Here is a 23,719-nt window from a genome sequence, read left to right as displayed (position 1 = left end):
CTAGACGCAAAGAGGAAGGAAGACCTTGAAAGCAACGTGATCCGAATCCTTGGAAGATTCCGACGAAGAAGACAAGCAAACAAGCTTCCTTGCCCTATCGATACAAGCTTACATTGCCGAAACCGAGTTCGAGTCTAGAACTGGAGCCGAATCAAAAACAGAGTCCAAAAGAAGTCACGGGTCCATATATGTTTCTGAAGGGCCTAACAACATTGTAAGTTCTCTGTTTGCTAGTACTCAAGTAGAAGAATTACATAACTTAGTAAATTATCTAATGCGTAAACTAGCCAAATCCAACGTCCGGGTCAAATCACTTTAAGAGAAGGTAATAACCCTTAAAGAAGTGACTAATCTAAGCTCCCATATTCCTATAGCTACAAGTGTAACCTTTGCCCCATTACCAACTCACAAATTTGCTTCTCCCTTGATCAATTTTCTACTATTCCTTAGTTCTTGTATGTCATTACATATGTGTGAGGCATACCTAGTATCAAATACCCAACTGTTTGAAGAAATAGTATGACATTCAATAACAAAGATATCTTCTTAAGGTGGGCCATCAGATGCTCACTTCTTTACGGAATCCAGATAAATCTTGTAATTTCTTCTCTAATATCCATCTTACCACAGTGGTGACATGGGTCCTTTAGAGCCAATTCTTCTTTCTTGGCATTCTTCCCCCAAGTCAGTCATATGTTTTTGAAAGGCCAACCTTTGGTCATCAGTAGCATCATGAGCCAAACTTGTAGGAAGAGACTTTTCAAGAGCATATACAATCTTCTCAACCTTGAGAACAATTCTTAGGTTTCGAAATCAATTCAAGAAATTTGGCATTGTCAATTTGTTTGTTTCTAAAATCGAGAGCAAATTCATAGGAGTCATGTTTATTCTAACAATCTAGAAATACAAAATTAAGCATATAAGAGATAAATTAAATATGACATACAAATAATTCACATTCATAAAAAGAAGCTCACTTGCTTATTCAAATTCAAAAACTTTTATTTTGAATGCATAAAATGATAGGTTATCTCCAAGTGGTTGATATCACCTATAGATAAGAATAATCATGGAGAGAGTCCAACAAGTCATTCTTCCTTCTAGCGGTAGGTATCAAATATACCAATTATATATGACATATATATAACTATCACCTTATGCTATCAATTATTGATATTTGTACAACTCATCGGGTTGTTAACTCCAGCTTTGTCCACATTAACCTTGGAATGAATCCAACAAAGTAATGCTTTAAATTAAAGCTAACTCATTAATCATAAGATCATATCTTAATATTATGAATATGTCCATGTTAAGTTAGGCTTGGAGAGAGCCCAATAACCTAAACAAGAAATTAAACTTTAGTACTTATTATACTAGTGGAAGGTGTAAGATTTAATATTTACACAAGGGATTTATGTTATAAAGTCTCATCTATTCCATACAAGGTATAATCATGTCATAGTTGTCATAGTATAAACATGAAATAAATATTATGATATAAACATAGCATGGTATAAAACATAGCATAATATAAACATAGCATGGTTTAAGATACGACATAATATAAAAAGGCATAAAATACACATGACATGAACATGACATAGTTGTCATACATTAACATATTTCCATAATTAAGGATTCAGTTTCCAAAATCTAAAAATTCCTTTATTAGATTAAAAAATAATTTCTAAATTTCTAAAATTAGGATTTAGAAAATAAATTTCAAATTTAGAAGTTCATTAGGAAACAATTTTCAAAATTAAAATTTAATAGAATTTTCTAAATTAAAATTTGCTAATAAAGTAAGACATAATTTCCAAACTTGAATTTTTCAACAAATTAGGAAACAATTTTTAAACTTAGAATTTCCTAATTGGACACGAAACATGTGGTTAGCACCATTGGTGCTACTTAGCGCATCTTCAGTTTTTTCCGAGGAAAATCACGACGATAAATGACATGTCAAAAATAGATCTACGATCTATGTCGAAAACACACGAGGCATTGATATCATTTGATGGGGTTTATGAGAAAAATTACATATATTTTATGATAAAACACGCAACAGAATCAAAAATAATTTTCTTAAAAGGATTATGCGCATCCCAAAATGACAAGATCATACATGTGAAAGACATAATCAAATATCAAGACAAGTTTCCGAGTAATGCATATTTTATAATGTTTAGAGGAAAATGCATCAACTAGAAAGTCTCACAACATCCCTATATATGCTAAGATGTATAGCTAAGATGTCAAAGTATAAATATTCACGACCAAGATGATTTAAATATCTTAAATCTAAGTAAACTTACACTTGAACTGCAATGAGATCTTCATCGAAATGTAAAGAAATTTCATAACAATTCACATCCGATGAACTATTACTTTTAACTAGCATTCACACGTTAACTCTCAATATCCCTATATATATTTTCAGTCAACGATGATTGACTGCTTGGATAAACCAAAGACTATAATATATGCTAGTCTTAATAAATTGATGATGTTCAATTTTATTAATTTATCGACTAGAAAAGATTTCAATACGTACAAAATTACACAAGATGAAATACCACTAATTGTGATTCAATCACAACCTCTTTCATACTATACATTGTATTGGAGACTTAATTAATTAAATTTAAAATCAAATCATATATATATATATATATAATACACACCTAAATAGTAAATTTTATTTATTAAATAAATAAGATAATATTTAAGATGATTGTCTTGAGGACATCTCTCAAATATAACATATGATGCTGGTGGCAAAATTTTCCATACTGATGCTATTTCCACATTTGGCTAGTTAAAAATATTTAGACGATGTTATTTCATCATCTAGAAAAACAAGTTCATTGTTCCTTCTCGACGAGTTGAAATCAATTGTCATGTGCAACTCTTGTGGCAAAAGGTGAAATCGCTCGCCCTCAGCGCCCCCGCCGCACCCGACCCCAAGCCATCATAAGGAAGATAAATCATGACAATCGAGAGGACAAGTGATGGTGGGATGAGTTATACAGGGTCCCGGGATTTACGCCCCGACAGCCTTGCGATTTGTAAGTGGTGGGACAAGCTCTCTAGATACCGAGGGTTCCAATCTCACCCAAATATTACATATGAAGAGTTCAAATTACTTGTGATGATGAACCGTCCGTTAAGATCCATCTACGTTTTTCAATTTATCCTAATGATTGATAAAAAACTTATATAAAACCGCTGATCTTGTTGAGTAAGGAGATGACCAGGGTTACTAAACTAACATTGCACTGGTTGAGACTATAAACTTCAAGAATTGCCTACAGACATCAAATAACACTATCAAATACCATGAATACAAATCCTCAAGCATCTCATTCATTTTATGAGTAAAATTTTATTATTATTTTTTTAACAATAATTATTATATTCCTTATCAATTCCATTCAAACTAGGCACACCATTACTCTCCAAAAATCTTGATAGCTAATATTCGCTTAAGAATGGAGTTGACTTTTTGGCCAGCCACTGCACCAAGAGAAATATCTCATTTGCTTAAGAAAGGAGTTTGACTCTTGAGGAATTTGGGCTTATTGTGCAGGAAAAGGTCATCAGTTCTCTATGTAACAATTGGCCAACTCAACCATATCCAAGTAAAACCTATGCTTATTCTGAACTTAACAAATGCAGCAACTGCCCCAGCTTTTCTATGAATCAAGCATAAACTAACAAAAATATTTGTATCTACTACCATTTCTGACCCAAATTAGCATACTTTCAGTGTTCTAGTTCATAGTTATGAAGATGTGTGAGACAATGGAAAGCCAACCAGCACAAAAACAACACAGAATCTACATCAATAAGAGAAGCTTGTATCATAAGGTAATTTGGTGGAAGAGAATGTTTCTCTATAATTAGAATAGCCGTTGAGTCTTGATAGTAGCTGTGAAGATTTAAAACTGGAAGCATGATATGAAAGTTTTAAGTTGTTTTCTTCACCTTATCACCCAGATGGTAGTTCCATGTGAAGCAATTAGCCTATTCCTTTGAGGATTCGCCACGCGTGGACTACCTCCAAATGCCTCTACAATGACAAATGGTTCTGAAATGCCAACCATGAAAATTTGTTAGATGTTGCATCAACTACATACTAGAAGACACCATTTCGATTAAAACCCAGTATCAGAAACCTGGTCGATCCCTGTCTGTGTAGAAGGTTAAAACACCAATTTCATGGTTTGAGCTGGGGCAAGGCACCAAACTGTTGTTTCGATGTCAGTATCAAAATGGACGAAATAAATAAGAACCCAAAGACACAATGGGCATTTGAACAAATCAAGAAGTTCTTTTACACTGGATGAACAAGCTAAATAAATTAAATAATTTAAATTATCAATAGGACTGTAAACAGATTATAATCAAGCAGTTCTTTTACACTGGATAAACAAGCTAAATAGGGCTTGGCTCAAGCACGATGAGATTTTTAATAAATAAACAAGTTTGAAGAGCTAAGCTCGGCTTGTTTACACTTCTAATTATAAATAGACAATGAATTAGACATCAAAAGGATTTTAAGAAACAGCAATGCTAGCAATTAGATAGACCAGCAAATCAAAGCAAAAAATCAATTTCTGCATGACAATCAGGAATTTTTTGGTGTGCAATGATAATAGCTTCCATAGATATTTCTCTTGGGACAATCTCATAGACATTAGAAAGTTCACTGAGCTGAGGTATGGAAGATACGAAGTAACTATCTAAATGTTCTGGCTGGTTTTTGGACAAAAGAAGGTAAAGAACAGACAATATACATCTGTCAATTTTCAAATATCTCCATTAACTCGTGGCAAAAAATGAAGAAATCTATTTACAAAGTAATTCCCAATAACATTAGAATTTCGCTTGTACAACTGAAGATCACCACCATTAGAATTTCGCTTGCCTTTCTGGCGGACTGCAATTCAAGCTTAGAAAGAATGGAATATTGACAGTAGCTCAAAGTAGAAAGTTACAATCAAAAGGGAAGTAAAATGTCTGCCACATAACAAATGCAACTAGAATTGTTAACATAGACAAATAAATGATGAACAAAATTATAAGCCTAAACCTTCTATGCAACCTAATACACAAATGGAAGAATGTTAGTCTTCAACAAACATTTATGTGAAGATTTTACAACTCACCCTCTTATTCCCCTTATGTTCATATGCTGACTTCACCAAACAATGAAAATTTATCAGATTGAGGTCCCAACTACAAGCATTAGCATTACAAGGTAGTAAAGAATCAATGCAACATCAAAATTGAACCTCAAATCACAAAGACAATTAGGATGAAATGGACAAAGCAAAAGCTAACTGTTTCTACAGAGAAAAAAATGGTCAAGCACAGAGAATCGAAAAGAAAAATTTTGTTAATCGAAATATGTTAGTGCATATAGGCTCAATACAAACAAACCCCAGTTTACTCTTACCAAATCCCAGTATACTCTTACTCTTAATAACACTAATTAGGAAACAGACTAGTCCCAGTATACTCTTACCAAATCAAAAGACATCATATCAAATTAAAGATATTAAATTCTTACTAAATTATACCAAATTAAAGATAGTGATGCTTAAAATAGGACAATAACTAAGCATAGAGTATCAGACATGAATATTAAGGAACCTAATTGGAATAAATGCACATTCATCAATGAAATATAAATCCACACGTCAAAATGCAAGAAACAAGATGAGGTGTTCAAAATTCCACACCCATGCATTATTTCACCAGCATCTATCTCTTTTTTTCTTGAGAAGGTTTTCATTCGTCATGCTTCCCTCAATCATCATAGTTAAGGAGTGTGAAAGCCATACTTATTAAGACTCTAATCTGGACCTTAGCACACAACAATCTTATGAACCAAATTAGCCTATACAAATTCAAAATACTACTATTTTTTTAATAGGGCTACAATCTTATGAACCTACATCTATTACTAATCCCCTTCGCATTTCCTGCCAAATTCTTTACATACGGCGCTGTCATTCATTTATCATTGGAATGGTCATAATACTACTAATCAACAACATCACAAACCGTGTTTATTGCAACTATTCAAGATCAACTTCCAGAAATCTTATCTCCCCATAGGCTCTATGCACGATAAAACTAGTAATACTCAAATCATTAAATCATTTTTATTACAATAACTAGAATTGTTTCTGGTTTCCTCCACTCGTTCATTTAATTAAAATGTAACTAGTAATATTCAAAATCATTAAATCATATAATGGATTCAGCTTATCTAATTGTAGAATTTGTTGCTCCTTTTTTATTATTTATCTTAACATACTATACTAGATATTGAAAGGTAATGCATACCACACACCATAAATTAAAACATAGTGTTAATTATTTAAATCATAGTATCTTTTGAGGCACACATGAAACACCCATCATTCCAGGGCAGGATTGACTATTGAGACTTACGCAAGGTTGGATCTCCATCCTGACATTTTTTTTAAAAAAAAAGGTTTTTTGAGAGGGCTGGTTCCCTCTCAAATTTATATTAATCTAAAAAACACATGATACACTTGAGTCAGTAATTGAGGCTAGAACAAAATGAGGCCAAAACAGGACAGCCACAGCAAACACGCGCAAAATGTATAGAAAATGACAAGTCATTGAAATCAGGATGCCCAGAGAGTATTATAAAGGCTGGAGAAAGGGTAGGAAAGTAGAGCTTGAGGATCTATGAATCTGGAAACTCCATAGCCTAAGTGCATTCTCCATGTAAGAACAAACTCCTTCATTGGTTGACGCCTCAGATTGGAAAATGGATCATCAGAACTGAATGTGAATTGCTATCTTAATTTGTTTGTATTATCCGATTGAAGACAGGAGATATGAATGAAAAAAGATTCCAGAATGCACCAACCAAAGCATCAAGAACAACAAATTGCTGCATGAGTGTCGCCATCCAGATAATTCTCAGTTATAACAGAATTCAGACTGATACAGTGATACTAGTTCATCTTGCATCACATAAGTCACCAATAATCTAAATTGCAGTAAGTGGAAATTTAAACTTGCAGCATTGACATTTTAGTTAAGCTCACACTGCATTTGAAAATATTTCGAGACTAAATGTTTAGAATCCAAATTACAATAAATTTGAATTAAATTTTAAAGAGAGCTAAATAAGCAGCTCATATCAGCCTATATATTATGAATAACACTCAACTTTAAGCTGACCAGCATATATTGTCAGCTATGATTTCATGCAACAGAATCATCATATAGCAAGTTAACTATAGGTTCTGCCTCAGTGAAGTTCAGAAAATAACAGGAAAACTTTTAGGGAATTTTTTTTGTATATTGATTATCCAGAGAGGTGTGCTCTTTCATGCCTTCTTAATTCATAGCTCACTAGAGTAAAATATATGGGAGCAAGAAAAATAAAACTAATAACTTTCAAGTGTCGACAAATTCACTTTCCCTCAAGCAAATAATGGAAATACAATTCCTCTAATTTCAGCAACCAAATTTATTCACGTATGATGTGTATGCTTCATACAACTGGGATGCACTGCAAACAAAATTGACACTTCAATGTCAAAAGTCCACAGATGGTCAAGCATCCTTGAAAGGCTTCTTAACAAATATTGACCCAAAACTTTGATATTGGAATGCTTTATACCTAAATTTAGTAGTTCAATCCAACTATTTAAATAGACATAAAGTAATTTAAAATTCATTAGTTGTCAATCTTAAGAACCAAAATGTTCAAACATACATTGGTCAGTAAACTAAAACACAAAATTTTCCATCTCCACGTATTTTAGAAAAGGTATTAGAAGTTTCATCTCACTCTTTTGACTTGATGAAATGAGGTGTCAGTAACTTTGATACTGTGAACCCGTGGAAGGAATCAACCTTCAAAAGCTCTTTAAGTTTCTCATCACAGATAACATTCCTCTTATCAGCAGGATCCTTGAACAATGAATGAAAAGGTTATGGTATTAAAAACATCAAGTGAGAAAAAATACTCACTAAAAAACCAACACCAACAAAACCACTTTGTTATTTTCATTTATTGTAAAAACTGTGGAACATAAAATTAGAAAATGATTATCTTCAAATTTCGTAACTTCAACAGCAAATCCAAATATTTTAACATACAATCTACTTTAATTTGATTCCAACTTTTCCAGAATACTAAATTTTAAAACCGATATTGCCTACAATTATAAAATTATTTAAACAATTATAACTTTGATTCTCCAATTTGCTTCATTCAGAATTGAGAAAATCAAACTAAACCCAACTTTATATTGAAAGCTTCAAGTTGCAAACCAAACCTTTTCATGAAAACTCGACTCAACTAAAGATTCAGTTTGGTTTTCAAATCTGAACAAGAAAGCCTTGACTGTGAATTAAAATTGTGGTTGGCATATAACACAATTGCCATCCGAATGAATCAATATACCTGCAAATTGTTTCCTTTTATGTAAGCCCACATCCTTTTGACAACGTCAGCCCTTGACAGTGCATCCTCACCAGTTCCAAAAAATTGTATGAGTTCATTAGATAGGCGAAGGGGCATAAGAAAGCCTGATTGTCCTTTTTGACGCTGACCTGTTAAGATCATTTAGCAAAGATCAATAAGAACTTTGTTTCTGCAGTATCATAATGAGGATTCTAGCTTAGGCTTTGGGATATCCTAACCATCACTTTCTTTCTTGGGCTTCTTGTTACTTTCTTTTGGTATTACTGGAGCAACTGGGCCTGTTGAATCACAGACAAAAATAATTTAGAGATTCTTCATGAAATGTGGAAAAAATACCCCATTTTTCCCAAATGTTAGGACAAGATATTTGCCCCTAGGATGGGTCGATCAGTGAGCTCAGAAATAAAAGAATGAGTTATTTCTACAAAGCCAAAAAATGCAACTCATGCATACAGTCTCCAGGTTTAACTAATTAGCTAGAAATTATACATATAGGACTATGTTTATTTAGGAATATTCTATTAGCCCCCCTAAAATTGGAGTGTACAGCTAGTTACATAAAAACATAGACTACTTTTGTTGAGTGGTTTAGTTAGGATGCCAGTAATCTATTCTTCGGGAGTATATGGTATGCCAATTTTCTTGAACATGAGAACATCTTGAAAGGAACTTTAATGTGTTTAATACAGATGACTGACTATCACAGTGCATATCCATTGGTTCAATGCTAGTAGGACTGCATTCAGCAAGTAGAGACTTAATCAGGATCATCTCACAAGTTGTATGTTGTCACTCAACATTCTACCTCCAGCACTAGATCAAGCTACAATTCTTTGTTTCTTACTTTACACATTACTAAATTACCATACAATTAGTATAAAATCCTACATAGAACTTCTAGAACAGAAAAACCAACATACTGATAATTTTAGTGTTTCCCTAGGGATCCTTTAATAAACTAAAAAATTTCAAACATTGATTTTTAATAGCACTTCCTAAACATTTGCAAGAACAAACTTACTCATGATCAGTTAATCAATATAAAAGAATTGATCAAAATTAAACTTTCTCTCTCGTAAGTAGAAAGCAGGAAGCAGAAGTGCTTGAGAGTTATTTCTATACAGTCATGTCTTTAGTGTTTGTCTACTTGAATAGGAAAAGAGAAATAAAATGTAATGAAATGATCAATTTTGCTTGTTTACTTGGATGGAAATAGAGAAAACGTATGAATTTAATTCGATTCATTTTCTCTATTTTATTTCCACTAGAATCAGATGAAAATTAAGTGTGATCTCATAAACACAAAAAAGCAAGAGTATTTCTATTTCTCTACCTTGAATTCTATCTAAAAAACAAGATAAAGAAAGACATAAAAGCAGTATCAGTAACATGTGAGACTTTTTCAAAAATGGAATGTTCAAGTAGTGTCCTCTAAGACATGTGTATATACCATGCAACAAATAGGAACTCAAATGGACTAGTATTTAAGAAGATTATGTGCATTACTCTCTTCAGAGTTCAAAGGCCAAATATGTTTTGACAAAGCTTTGTTCATTTGAAACATGTCAATGCTATTGACATTAAAAAGAGTGTGCAATCTCTCGTCACATATGATCTTTCTTCTATTTTTTGGATCTTGCAAGTCCTTTTCACGAATATAAGTCCATAGCCTCTTAACAACCTGAAACAATATAATGGAGAAAATCATAACAGAAATTAAAATAATGATGAGCAAATCCCTTTCACTAATAAGAACACCAAATGGAAGTGAAAGGAGGCAAACTACATACAACATATTTTGATAAGCATTACCTCAGTTCTAGCTAACTCAGTTTCCCCAACAAAATCCTGTAGTAGAGGGGAAAGACTACAGAGTTTGGTAAAACCACCACCTCGTTTCTTGACTTCCTTACTGATTTCCTTAGTCCTTACATTAAGGATCCAAATAAAACATATCAGGGAAGCATATAATAACATTTCATTGACTAGAAAAAGGGTAAACCAAAACCATAAATAAAGAAATAATGGGGGAAATGACAAATTCTTCATTCAGTTTATAAAACATGATTCACAGTGAGCTAGGAAGTTTAACTTCAGCCAAAACAAACTAGGGAGTTTAACTTTTTAAGCTCACACAAAACACCAACTGAGCATTTATAAGCTGTGCGTGGGATCAACGGTCATTATAACAAAAATAAACCTTGCAAATACTTAGTATGACCGAGAACATAAAGATAGAGTAGCATCATGATATTCAATATTGGAAGAGTCCACCCATATATTGTACAAGTATCATCCAACATAAAAAAAACCCCACCAATTTGTAGGTTGATAGAAAACTAGATACATAATTCTCTTATGCAAATCTGAAGGAGCTTGTGTGAAAATAATACCTGGAACTAATCACGAGTGTGTCAAAAGCCAACCAAAGCATGATAATTCAAAGAAATACAAGGATAGTGATGTGTGTGTTTCATGCATAGTTTTTGGTATTATTTTGCATACATTTTATTTCGTTGCATGAACATAGTTGACATACATTCATTACTTTTGTATTTTTTTTATCATTTTTATTCAGAGATCTGCTCTTTGCACGTTTTTATTGACAGGACGTGAATTTGGAGCTTAAACGGAGTCAAAAATCCTTGGAACGCAATTTTCCAACATGATGCACGGTCGTGCATCATTGGAGTTTTCAGAATGAAAAATGGTCAGGTCGTGCGGTCGTGTTAACTAGGGGTGGCAATTTCTGACCCGACACGAAAACACGACCCGAACCGAACCGAACACAAAAAAATCAGGTTAGGGTTGGGTAGTTTTGGGGTTCGGGTCGAAATCGGGTCGACCCAATTAATAAACAGGTCGAGTTCGGGTCAACCTGAAATGACCCAATTATAACCCGCAAACTCGTTTATAATTATAAATTTAAACTAAAATTATAAATTTAAAAAAATTAAAAATCCTAAACATAGAGATGTGCTATTGATAGCAATGTTGCTATGATTTATCATTTATGATATGGATTTTCAATTTACATAGATAAATGTTATTTTTAATTTTTAATTTAATATACAAAATTTCTTTATTGAATTCAGGTCATGTTTGGGTCAAATGGGTCAAACGGGTTAAACGAGTCAACGGGTTAAACGGGTCAAACAGGTCAAACGGGTCGAGTTCGGGTCAAGTGAAAATAAACAAATCAAGTTCAGGTTGAATAGTTTGACCCGAATTCATAATCAGGTCGGGTTCAGGTTATCATTTTCCAACCCGCCAACCTGCCAACCCGAACCCGTCAACCCGAACTCGAATTGCCACCCTTAGTGTTAACAGTAGAGCAAACTTCCAGAGACCACAACATATCAAATCAAAGCTCATTCTGGTATAGAGTGGAACCTGTAACAACCCAATTTAAGGTCCCAAAAACATCATTTTCATGGACGTGTGTTGGAGCCCCTTTTTTAAGGAAATTTTGTATTTTAAAAAAGTGCCCTCAACTTTTTATGAAAGTTTGTTAGTTTTGGTATCCTTGGAGGCTATAAAAGAACTAAGGGGGCACTTGTTTAGGGCATCTAGGGATCAAGGGGTCCTCCCCTTCCCTAAGAGGGGTTTCCTTGTGACAAGGAACCTTAGGAGAGAGTCGTTTCTAAGGAGCCGTTGTGACAAGGAACCTTAGGAGAGAGTCGTTTCTAAGGAGCCGTTGAGATCCTGTTCACCGAGGAGCATGAAGATCAAGTCGAAGACAACTACGGACACCAAGACTAAACATTTCTTCTCTCTTCTCTTTGATTTGAGTTGTAGAACGCTTTTCTTCATGTCTTTTGCTTGTACCTCCATCTTCATGGAGTAGTCTCCTAATTCTAAGATGAGGGAGTAGCCTAATGCATTGTTAACACTTATTTTATATTAATTTATCTCTTTTTATACGTGTTTGTTTTATGATCCTATTTTAGCATGCATACATTACTACGACACTAGCATGCGTTTTCCTATCTTACAGGATGCGGGGAAGGACCAAAATGTAAACCCAATTCTCTGACCCCTAAAGTTCGAGACTTGAGGGGTTGTTCACGAAAATAGTTCAAAACCTCACGAAAACACCATTGACTATCACAGAGTTTAATGGGTTTATCTCGATTCGACGTCACGAAGTAGGGGATAACACCTAAAAGACAATGGGCATCATGAGAGAAGCCTCCTTAAGAAAGCGATCGCTTTAGTAAGATTACCTTGAAAGTAGACACCACGTTTGGGTAGACACTAATTCCAAAAGTTTATACCGGCTACCTCAGGATAGACCACCTTCATAATTATCAAACACAGAGGTAAAAGAGTGAATAATATTTTGAGTGCCAATGATCATCATGATGAAACCAAAATCCTAGAATCGCTTCCCAAAATCAATTTTCTCCCACAAACTTTTCTTGCTTTTTTAGTTTGTTTTCTATGCAACCAAGAACAAGTGCAGAGGCTGACTTTGACAAACTCTCTATGCTTTAAGTACCAATTAGCCCTCTCTGATTTCTATGGTCCCTTCATTTCTTAAAGCTCAATTAGTGAACAATCCTGAAATCAAATAGACATTTGCATTTTGTATCAAGAATAAAAGTAAATTTATAAGATAATCCCCGTGTATTGTTGCCAGATAACTTATGAAGTGAGTGAAACATCACTAGCATTGAAGTATAAGAATCTTCGCCATTAATCATGGTTTCCCAGGTCATAAGAGCTTATTGCATGAAATGCAATAATGGAAACCCACGAGTTGAAATTTTGTTAACAAATAATGATAATAATAATAATAATAATAATAATAATAACAATAATAATAAACCTTTTAGTGAAATTAAAATCTTTAGGCTATCTAGTTCACCTATAAAAACGCAAAGCTTCTCAATCATCACAAGAATGCAGCCCTTGCAATAAACTTACACAGGGAATAAGAGTGCAATTTTAATCCAACCGTTCATTGTCAGCCCTAATTAAATGAACTCTCCCCATGTGGCCATCAAATCAAAACAGAGAGGTTGAGAAAAAAAAACAAAGACGGGAAGACAAAAGAAACTCACTTTCTTTTCCTGCTGCTTTTTCCATCATCATTCTCCTCACCGTCCTCATCCTCGTCCTCCTTGTCTCCTTCCTCCTCTTCATCACCATTATCCGACTCGGCACTTCCTCCTTCTTCGTCTTCCTCATTCAACTCCTTTTCTGCTTCGGAACTGTCGTGGACCTTCTCTTCCTCGTCCTTTGCTACTTCGAGACCGTCGTGGGCCTTCTCCTCCTCCTCCGCCTCCCTATTCTCGTTAAGCTCAGTCAGGAAGAGGTCGACCTGATCCCTAATGAAGCCCTTCTTCTGCGAAAGGTCGATGCCGAAATCCTCCTCGAGCCGGCGGCGGACAGAAGAAGTTGTAGTCGTGGAGAGGTCGGAGCATCGGACGAATTCCCGAAGCCGCTCCACGAGTTCTGCGTCCGAAACCATCTCGTCTCTCTCGATCTCGACCCTGTCGCCGTTCTTGGCTTGCCCTCTTCTCGACTTGTTGATGTTTATACACTTTCGTCCCTAAACGTTTCAGATAACACACGTCCCAGAAATACAACCAATCACCGATTTTATCATTCATATTGATAAAATATTATTTAAAAATATAATATTTATAAAGAGGAAAATGCATACTATTTTTCACATATTTTATATTACTTTGATTTTGTTTATTTTTAAAAATTCTATTTTTTCTTTAAATATCGACTTCAGTTGGCAGTTAAGGATTTATTAATTCAAACAGTCAACTCTTATCAACCGCACGATCTGAATCGTACGTCAAGGGCGCATCAACTTTTCGAATGGCAGTCTCGTCCATACACTTTCTTGGGTATCTCATTCGCCTGCGATCGCATGGTGTTGCGACCCCGCCTTCTTTATCGCGTGGATTCCTATAGAGGTTCGCAGGTGGTGCGAGCCAGTAGACCATCTCCCCCGATACAGAGAGAGAGGTTGAAGAGGTAGAGCAATTCACGGGGACGGCTCCGCCTGCCTCGGACGTCACTTTACGACCAGTGCAGAATCCGGTGAGTGGACTGAGTGAAGGTTGAGGAGGCGAGGCGATTGATCTGATCGGAAAACGAGGGAAGTTGATGTGAAGGCGGTGCCACGATGGCCACGCATCGTGCTGCGCTCACGGTTGGTCCGGCGATGGATCTGCCGATAATGCACGACAGCGACCGGTACGAGCTGGTGAGGGACATCGGGTCGGGGAACTTCGGGATCGCCAGGTTGATGAGGGACAAGCAGACCAAGGAGCTCGTCGCGGTCAAGTACATCGAGAGAGGCGAGAAGGTTAGTGTCTATTTATGTTTATCTCGTATAAAAAATTCCCATTCTTACTGGACTTTTAGCTAGTTGATCTCAGCAAGTTCTTATTTGATGGGCCAGTTTGATTAAACTTTATATCAGTATCGCCAAATCTTTCAACTTCCTTTCTCATAAAAATTATATTTTTGGCAAATTGACAATACAATTGTCAAATTGACAATTCAAGATTCTATTTATGGTGAGTTAGATCCTCATTTCGTGTTATCCTGCTTTGTAGAACTTAGAGCTTAGCAGTACAGGGCCTGTGAATTTAATAGCTAGTTTAACATGCTGAGGTGCTGCTTCTTATATTCCAGTCGATTGTGAACGTATCATTGTAATCCGACTTGGCGTGGCTTTTTTTTCTGTGATTTTTTTTTATCTTGCTCGTTCCTGGTTAAATTACGATAATTGCCTGCCTTTTTTAGATCACGATACAAGGAAGCCTGCTTCTTATCTTTTCCTGCGATATGATAGGAATTTATACTCTTTGTTGGCATAATCATAGCTTGACGGGCATAATCATCTTTAGATTATGAAGCGATTGGTTGGTCTTGGCATGCTAGTGATTAGTGATTTTCTTTTGAATTTGTCTGATAGTCTTCCCTTTTTGTACAACTTGCATGCTTAGGTTTTACGGCAATTTACCAAAGAGCGCACTTGAAAATCTGAATTTACCAAAAGGCGTACACTACTTTTCCTATTGTTTTTCTTTTTTTCATTATATTTCTCTCACTTCTCTCTCTCCTCTGTCACATTAGTCAATCTTTAATCACATTTTAATACATTTGAAGCCAAAATAAATAATGGACACCATATTTGGACTCGCAATTGTAGAAATCGAATGGGCATCGGAGCTTTGGCCGATCGGTGAGTTTCGGCCAAACCCAATGGACCCTCGATCGCACTCATTCGATTTCAAAATTACAAGGAGTTTAAATATGGTGTACATTATTTATTTTAGCTTTTAACAAGCAAAATCAAAGAATCGGCATAAAGCCCACGTTGGGCCTCATGGAATCATATCACCACGCGGGCCCGATATCATTCCATATCAGGCCCACGTTGGGCCGATTTCAGTCCATATCAGGCCCAATGTGACCTTTTTTGATTTTGCTTGTTAACATCTATAAAAGCCAAAATAAATAATGGACACCATATTTGAACTCTTCGCATTTTAAATCATAAATGGGTGCATCGAACTCTACGTCCATGGGTTTGATCGAAACCCACCGATCGATCTCGCACCCATTTCATTCTAATTTCTAAAATTACAGTGAAAATACGGTGTCAATTATTTTTGGTGAGAGGTTTTAAAACCCTAAATCTCTTTCTTTTTTTTTTTTTTTGTTTAGGCCCGATATGAAGAGATATCACGCCCACGTTGGGCCCGATATCTCTTCATATCGTGCCCATCGGGTCGATATCTCCCATATCGCCCAATGGGCCCGATATGGGAGATATCATGCCTAGTCACAACATAAAATAAAAAAATAAAAATAAAAATAAATAAAGAGAGATTTAGGGTTTTCAAAACCTCGTGCCAAAAATAATAATGGACACCATATTTTAACTCCGTAATTTTAGAAATTATAAAATCGAATGGATCGAGCTTTGGTCGATCATGGGTTTCGGTCAAACCCACCGACGGACCTGAGAGCTCGATCGCACTCATTTTTTGATTTCTAAAATTACAAGGAGTTCAAATACGTGTACATTATTTATTTTTTTTATAGAGCAAAATTAAAGAATCGGATAAAGTCCACGGCCCGATATGGAATCATATCAGCCCAACGTGGAGAATTTTCATATCCATGTTGGTGCGATTAGTCCATATCGTGCCCAATGTGACCTTTTTGCTAATTCTTTGATTTTGCTTGTTAACATATATAAAAGTCAAAATAAATAATGGATACCATATTTGAACTCCTTGAATTATCAGGAGTCCATGTCTTGGTCCATCAGTGGGTTTCACCCACCATCGATCGATCTGAAACTCGGAATCGTTCATTTTCATGAATTCTAAAATTACAAGGAGTGAATATATGGTGTCCATTATTATTTTTTGGCATTCACTGTCAGATTTTGAAAAATAAATCTTTTTTCCTTTTTTTGCTTGCCATGATAAGAGATATCACGCCCACGTTGGGTTTGATATCTCCCCATATCAGGCCCAATATGGGAGATATCGTGCCTAGGAACAACAAAAAATAAAAAAGAAATAAAGAGAGATTTAGGGTTTTCAAACCTCCGTCCACCATCAGAGTGCCAAAAATAATCGACACCATATTTTCCTTGTAATTTTTATGGGTCGATCACGGACCTAAAGAGTCGATCGACCCATTTCGGATTTCTAAAATTACGGAGTTCAAATATGGTGTCTATTATTTATTTTGCTTTATATATGTTAACAAGCAAAAATCAAAGAATCGACAAAAAAATTATGCTTGGATATCAAGCCCAACGCGGGCCCGATATGAACGATATCGTGCCCAACGTGGGCTTTTATGTCGATTCTTTGATTTTGCTTGTTAACATCTATAAAAAGTTAAAATAAATAATGTACACCATATTTGAACTCCTTGTAATTTTAGAAATCCATAGAAATCGAAATGGGTGCAATCGGAGTTCTCTAGGTCCATTTGGGTTTTGACATTAAACCCAACAGGAGGAGTCGGTAAAATTTAATTTTAATCGAGTTGATGTTGTAGCAGTTATGGGTCTGTAACTGCTACATCTCAGACTTCATTTTGTAGAAGATACTTATCCATAGCTACTACAACACAGAGGGAGGCTTTTTATAATATATCTTAGAATATTAATAGAAAAAAAGTAAAAGAAACAAAAGAGAAGGAAAAAGTCCACCAATCCTTGTAATTTTAGAAAAAAGTGATGGTGTGACTAAATCTTACCTTGTGTAAAAGATCAAAAGAGGAAGCCTTAAAAATAAAAAAAAAATCGCAAGGAGTTCAAATATGGTGTCCATTATTTATTTTGCTTTTTATATAGTTATCAAGCAAAATCAAAGAATTAGCAAAAGGTCACATCGGGCCTGATATGGACTCAAATCAGTCTGATATGGAACGATATCAGCCCAACGCGGCTTTTTGCCGATTCTTTAATTTTGCTTGTTAACATCTATAAAAAATAAAATATCTGCTATTCTTGAACTCCATTTTAGAAATCGAAACTGATTTTGAGTCCAGTGGGTTTTGACCGAAACTCACCGATCGACCTAGAAAGCTCACCCATTTCAGTTCCTATGGATTTCTAAAATTGCAAGGAGTCCAAATATGGTGTCCATTATTTATTTTGGCTTCTTCAAATGTATTAAAATGTGATTAAAGATTGACTAATGTTATTCCTATATTCTGGCGACAGAGGAGAGAGAGAAGTGAGAGAAATATAATGAAGAAAAGAAAAACAATAGAAAAAGTCAAATTATCAGGAGGGTAAAATAGGAAATGCTTTTAAAAAAGTGCGCTCTTTGGTAAATACCAAAGTAGTGTACGCCTTTTGGTAAATTCAGATTTTCAAGTGCGCCCTTTGGTAAATTGTAGGTTTTATGAACTTCCTCTGTTTTTCTGTGAATCTGGAAGGGCTTGAAATCACAGTCAATTGTTTTTTAAAAAAAAAAATTTATCATGGTTATGATTTTTTGGTCAGAATTCGCTAGGACATAGTAGAAGGCTGCAGATATAATGTGACTCTGTTATTTTTCTCCTTCCATGTTCTGCATTTATAAATGTATTCTTTGATTGTGTTTTTTTATCATTGAGAGAAAGCAAACCCATTAAGTAATGATGAAAGCGAGATTAGATCTCAAGATCTTGTGCGACACGGCCATGGTCCTTGCTGTTTATTTTTATGCTAGTTGCCATCGAATAGATACAATATCTAGTTTATAAAACAAAAGTTGTATTTGTAGTATCAATGCAGTCCTTCATAACATGTTAACATTTGGTTTTCCCAATTTTTGAAGATGCCTTTTAGGCTAATGAATCTTGATAGGAGCGAGGGCTATGCAGAGCAAGGTTTAAAATTTCGACCCGTGCCGAGGTTTCGGTCCTGAACCGGAACGATACAGTTTCGGTACCGTATCAGTGTCGTGCCGATATAGTTTCGGTATTTTTTAAATGTAAATATATTAATTAAAAACTAAAATATTTAACATAAATATTTAAAAAATAAACAATAAAAAAAATTATCTTTAAAAAAAAAGGAAAGATATGAAAATAGATAAATAAATAAATAAAAATTTTATTATAATTTTTAAATTAAAAATGAAATATAAAATTAATTAGATAATTTTATTAGGGTTTAATAAAGTCTCTTTAGATTATCTCCATCATAGCTAGGAGTTGATTAAAATAATTAACCTAAGTTTAATTTAAAAATTTTTGAAATCTGACACCACTCGCGAGCCTGCACGGCTTCGGTGTTGTCGCGGAGTAGGGCGACCAGCCATGGCCATGGGGATTGCGTGTCTCCTTCGGCGCAACCGCATTGGTCGTGCGACCCCTCTGCAGCCATCGTAGGGTCGCACGATGCCTCTGCGGCAGAAGCGGAAGGGTTATGCGACCCCTCCCCTGCTGTTGCAGGGTCGAGCGACCTCTCCGCTATGACCATGGGATCGTGCAACACATCACACCTGTCACGGGTCTGGTGCCCGGGTCGTGCCGTTGCCAGTCACTGAGCGGAACGAGATGTTTCGCCCGTTTCGACCGTCTCGGCACGGCACTTTAAATCATGATGCAGAGTATTATTAAGTTCCATTTGTTATGCACATTTGCACAATATTGTTCGATCATTGTATTTGTTCTTTAAGATGTTTTGAAATCTCAAAACTTTGAACTTGGTAGGGAATAGTAGAAATCAATCCCTGAACTAATTCAACTGTATCATGATTATCTTATTTGCATCTTTTAAGTCCTAAATAATGTGGTTCTTGTTCCATTTCTAAAGTATAAACTATATCATTTAGGTTCTTTAGTTTATTTATTTCCTAACTGATAATGGTCAAAAAGTTGGCTCCATAGAATTTCATTGTTGGGAGTTTTCAACCGGATCATTTTTGTTAATTAGTTTAAAATCTGCTTGATTAGCCACATGTATGATTACAACATATGACTACAACATTTGAAGATCACTATGAATGCAATAAGCTTACCCTTCTGATGTTGACTTCGTTGATTGTCTTTTTGTTTATGCAGATAGATGAAAATGTTAAAAGAGAGATAATTAACCATCGGTTGTTGAGGCATCCTAATATAATCAGATTTAAAGAGGTAAGTTCTTGTCTGAAGATACAATCCACTTGTTTTTGTTAAAAATTTAGCTGTTCTGTTAGCCTTCTTTGCTACAATCTTCTTAGGTTATTTTAACTCCGACCCATTTGGCAATCGTTATGGAATATGCTTCTGGTGGTGAGCTTTTTGAACGAATTTGCAATGCAGGACGCTTCAGTGAGGATGAGGTTCTATTTTATGACAAGTTACTTATTCATACTTCATCACAAATTGCTTCTGACTTTAGCTTTTTCTTGAAGGCACGATTTTTTTTCCAGCAACTTATATCCGGAGTTAGCTACTGTCACTCAATGGTATGTTAAATGAAACTATTCATAGGTTTTGTGGACATGTATTCTATTCAACTGATTCATGGTCTCTTTATTGTCAAGCAAGTATGCCACCGTGATTTGAAGCTTGAAAATACTTTGTTAGATGGAAGTGTTGCTCCTCGTCTGAAGATATGTGATTTTGGATATTCCAAGGTACAAATTACTATTTGGTTATTATGTGCCAGGGATGAACAGAAAATACTTGTATTCATCTGCTTCTATTTTTCTTTCCCCTTCTGTTGCTGATATTCTGTATTTTCAGTCATCTGTTCTGCATTCACAACCAAAGTCCACAGTGGGAACTCCTGCATATATTGCTCCTGAAGTGCTACGTAAGAAAGAATATGATGGCAAGGTAAGTTTTCTTATGTAGTATTTTTCACCATGACAATAATTTGATTTCAACCCAAGTAAAGATGGTCTGCCTATATTTTATAGGTGTTAAGTTTAACCATTTAATCATCCCATCTTCATATATTTTCTTATGGAACATGATTCACTGTGAAAAAAGTTGTATATTGTATCATCCCATCTTCGATTATACTATCTTGTCACTGTGCATCTGGATCTTACAATTGACGTGCACATAGAGATGTTTGTTTCTTTTGAGATCTTTATCATGCTCTATCACTTAATCTTTCCTCATTGGACTGATAACATTAAACTGTTCCTGCCTTCACCAATTTTTTTTTTTTTTTAATTCCTTGCTGCTCAATTATTTTAAAGCAAGACCTGTATGTGACTGATTTCCTATCTCAGTGAGATAGCCATATGAATGATAGCTTTTGGATGGAGGAATCTAAAGGTAACCAGGAGGGGGTGTGTTCAAGGGAAGTGAAGCCTAGTTTGGGAGAAAATTTCAAGGAGAGGAAAGCAATCTATGCCCCTCTTCATCCCTCCGGCTAGTGTAATTATCTATCTCTCCAAATTGGGACTGAGGAGGGAGAGGAAATCACTCAAGTGAAAACAAGGTATCATGAGAGGATCAACCTTTGTTTGTTGAAGGAGAGGAAGAGTTTCCATTGCTCTCTTTGTCTCCAACCAATGTAATCTGTTGTTCCTCAAGAAATCAGGGAGGGATACCACATAATTGATTTTTTTTTCTCTACTTTGTTTGTACACGAAATCCTTTTTAAAATATGTGTATTATAGTCATTCTAAAAAAGAGAGTATCCTTCCTTAATGATGACATCCAACTAAGAGAGAGATTGATGCAGAACAAAAACAAAACTGATGTAGCACGGAAGAGAACACACCTCACTGCCAAATGATGCGACCTCAAATGGAAAAAGTTTCACAAAGGGGAAGCATTTTTTATTAAAATGAAGATCTCTTAATTTATTTTTGAGAGCTCTTTTATACAACCATAAATGACTTATTCTCCTAGCTCATGTATTAGAGGCTCTCCCTTTAACCTTGTCTCACTCCGTTTCCTTTTCTTTCCTCTCATTTTCCTCACTTAAGAAATTGAAAACTAAGTCTAATCTACTCAATGGCATATTTCAAGAACATATCTCAAGCAAACATCTTCGTGCTCTACTTAATGATCCGATGCCTCAGTTGCTTGCATGGTCTTAATGATATTTCTATGGGATTGAAAGCACTGGGAAATTGGAAGTCTTATAGTTGTTACAAAGTAAAATACCAACTTAATGTTCTGGTTGTAAAATCCGGAACTAGTAAGCAAAATTTTTATTTCACAACTATGGACAGAGTAAAAAAATATTCTGTCCGTGAAACTACTGCAGTTTTCGTAGTGTTGTCTTGTGCTTCTGAGTTAGCAGTCATAATCCTTTGCTTTCTCACAATGTTTATCCCCCATGATTGAGCTTCGTACTAGGAGTGTTCGATATATGTGCAAGTTCCATTTAGTGCATCTAGAACAAGAAGTTATTTTTGACTAATCTCTAATTAGTACTCTCTTCATTTTTTTTCACTTTACAGAATAAAAATCAATCGTCTTTTTTTTCATCTCAAATATTGTTGTCATCTTCTTTTATGTCATAATTACGTTCATTCATGTATCTTTTTTTGGTTATCTATTCTCTTCTTTTGTGATACTTCCATGTCCTGACATTGATATTAGTTTATGTAGATAGCTGATGTGTGGTCTTGTGGAGTCACTTTATATGTAATGTTAGTCGGAGCATATCCCTTCGAGGACCCAGAGAAGCCTAAAAATTTTCGAAATACAATAGAGGTAATACGTATTAAGATATTTACTGCATCGATATTGCATATTTGTATCATCTAACTTTGTTGCGGTATGCTCTACAGTGTATACTGAACGTTCAATATTCGATTCCGGAGAACATTCCCATATCTCCTGAATGTCAACACTTGATCTCGAGTATCTTCGTTGATAATCCTAAGCTCTTGCACACAAGGCACATAGTTTAGAGCAAGTAATCTTAATAATTTGTTGTTAAACACAACTTAAATGTAGACCCCAGCATTTACACTTAAATAACGATATCCATATCCTTTTTTATCGAACGTATATTATCTGTTAAAGTGATATAGCTTCATTTATCCTCTCATGAGTTATACTTTGATGATAATTCACTATTCCTCAACCTATTTACTGAATACCTGAACTTGCAGAGAATTTCAATTCCCGAGATACGCAACCATGAGTGGTTCTTGAAGAACCTTCCAGCCGAACTGATGGATGACAACACAATGAGCAGCCAGTATGAAGAGCCTGACCAACCGATGCAAAGCAGCGACGAGATAATGCAGATCTTGGCCGAGGCAACTATCCCTGCAGTTGGCACGTCTGGACTCAACCAGCACCTTTTCGGTAGTCTGGAACTTGACGACGACGATATGGAGGATTTTTACTCCGATCCAGACCTCGACATTGAAAGCAGCGGGGAAATGATCTATGCCATGTAAATATCTTGGTTGGGTCATTGTCACTGAAGAAGTCCACCTCGAGCTAAATTAGGCAACAACATCTTGTTTTATTTTTGTTTTATCTGCTATCATCTTTCCTTGGATCAAAAGGAGCTAGAAATTTTCTTGATCATTCTTTGATGCATGATTTGAAATTCACAATAAGACCCCTTTGCACTACATGAGTGGTTACTCTAATAGATATTGGTGTTAATTTTCAATGAGTATAAAATGTTTCGTTAGATATCTGATTTTTCCTGTATAAAAGACAGTTGTGATAGGATAAAATGCCCCCTCTTTTTTAATTTATCTATCTGTATTTAGTGTGGAGCCAGTGATATGGATCATGGGGTGAGCATTATCATCT

The 23,719-nt window shown here is 35.3% G+C and overlaps 2 protein-coding genes across 6 annotated transcripts; one reads left to right on the top strand and one right to left on the bottom strand.

Moving 5' to 3' along the window:
- Window positions 1–3,882: 3,882 nt before the first annotated feature.
- LOC122042619 (upstream activation factor subunit UAF30-like) lies at window positions 3,883–14,079 on the bottom strand. 3 transcript variants are annotated; one of them, XM_042602815.1, is made up of 8 exons: window positions 13,555–14,079; window positions 10,301–10,415; window positions 9,995–10,169; window positions 8,707–8,766; window positions 8,468–8,616; window positions 7,850–7,971; window positions 4,182–4,252; window positions 3,883–4,093 (listed from the first exon to the last, which is right to left on the bottom strand). In XM_042602815.1, exons 1-8 carry the CDS (start codon window positions 13,962–13,964, stop codon window positions 3,987–3,989), a joined length of 1,209 nt encoding a protein of 402 aa, XP_042458749.1. In that variant the 5' UTR covers window positions 13,965–14,079; the 3' UTR covers window positions 3,883–3,986. The 3 variants fall into 3 exon arrangements, with proteins under 3 accessions (XP_042458749.1, XP_042458750.1, XP_042458751.1); XM_042602816.1 differs by lacking the exons at window positions 3,883–4,093; window positions 4,182–4,252 and adding an exon at window positions 6,562–6,828; XM_042602817.1 differs by lacking the exons at window positions 3,883–4,093; window positions 4,182–4,252 and adding an exon at window positions 6,847–6,940.
- Window positions 14,080–14,410: 331 nt separating this feature from the next.
- LOC122042618 (serine/threonine-protein kinase SAPK10-like) lies at window positions 14,411–23,600 on the top strand. 3 transcript variants are annotated; one of them, XM_042602814.1, is made up of 9 exons: window positions 14,411–14,819; window positions 20,048–20,122; window positions 20,209–20,310; window positions 20,383–20,436; window positions 20,515–20,607; window positions 20,717–20,809; window positions 22,550–22,654; window positions 22,732–22,841; window positions 23,061–23,600. In XM_042602814.1, the coding sequence occupies exons 1-9, from the start codon at window positions 14,637–14,639 to the stop codon at window positions 23,350–23,352; spliced, it is 1,107 nt and encodes a 368-aa protein (XP_042458748.1). In that variant the 5' UTR covers window positions 14,411–14,636; the 3' UTR covers window positions 23,353–23,600. The 3 variants fall into 3 exon arrangements, with proteins under 3 accessions (XP_042458748.1, XP_042458746.1, XP_042458747.1); XM_042602812.1 differs by lacking the exon at window positions 22,732–22,841 and having other exon boundaries at window positions 23,059–23,600; XM_042602813.1 differs by lacking the exons at window positions 22,550–22,654; window positions 22,732–22,841 and having other exon boundaries at window positions 23,059–23,600.
- Window positions 23,601–23,719: the final 119 nt, after the last annotated feature.

The sequence above is a fragment of the Zingiber officinale genome, chromosome 2A (genome assembly GCF_018446385.1).
Source record: "Zingiber officinale cultivar Zhangliang chromosome 2A, Zo_v1.1, whole genome shotgun sequence".
NCBI classification, from domain to species: domain Eukaryota; kingdom Viridiplantae; phylum Streptophyta; class Magnoliopsida; order Zingiberales; family Zingiberaceae; genus Zingiber; species Zingiber officinale.
The sequence above is the reverse complement of the archived record's forward strand: the minus strand, read 5'-3'. Positions and strand labels throughout refer to the sequence as shown.

Bases quoted from the DNA above. Each gene is read 5' to 3' on its own strand.
- LOC122042618 (XM_042602814.1), top strand. From the start codon at position 14,637: ATGGCCACGCATCGTGCTGCGCTCACGGTTGGTCCGGCGATGGATCTG. The intron at 20,311-20,382 runs GTTCTATTTTAT...TTTTTCTTGAAG, and splicing joins GACGCTTCAGTGAGGATGAG to GCACGATTTTTTTTCCAGCA. The intron at 20,608-20,716 runs GTACAAATTACT...CTGTATTTTCAG, and splicing joins GTGATTTTGGATATTCCAAG to TCATCTGTTCTGCATTCACA.
- LOC122042619 (XM_042602815.1), bottom strand. From the start codon at position 13,964: ATGGTTTCGGACGCAGAACTCGTGGAGCGGCTTCGGGAATTCGTCCGA. The intron at 10,416-13,554 runs GTGAGTTTCTTT...CCTTAATGTAAG, and splicing joins AAAAGCAGCAGGAAAAGAAA to GACTAAGGAAATCAGTAAGG. The intron at 4,253-7,849 runs GTGAGATGAAAC...TCGAAACAACAG, and splicing joins CATTTCATCAAGTCAAAAGA to TTTGGTGCCTTGCCCCAGCT.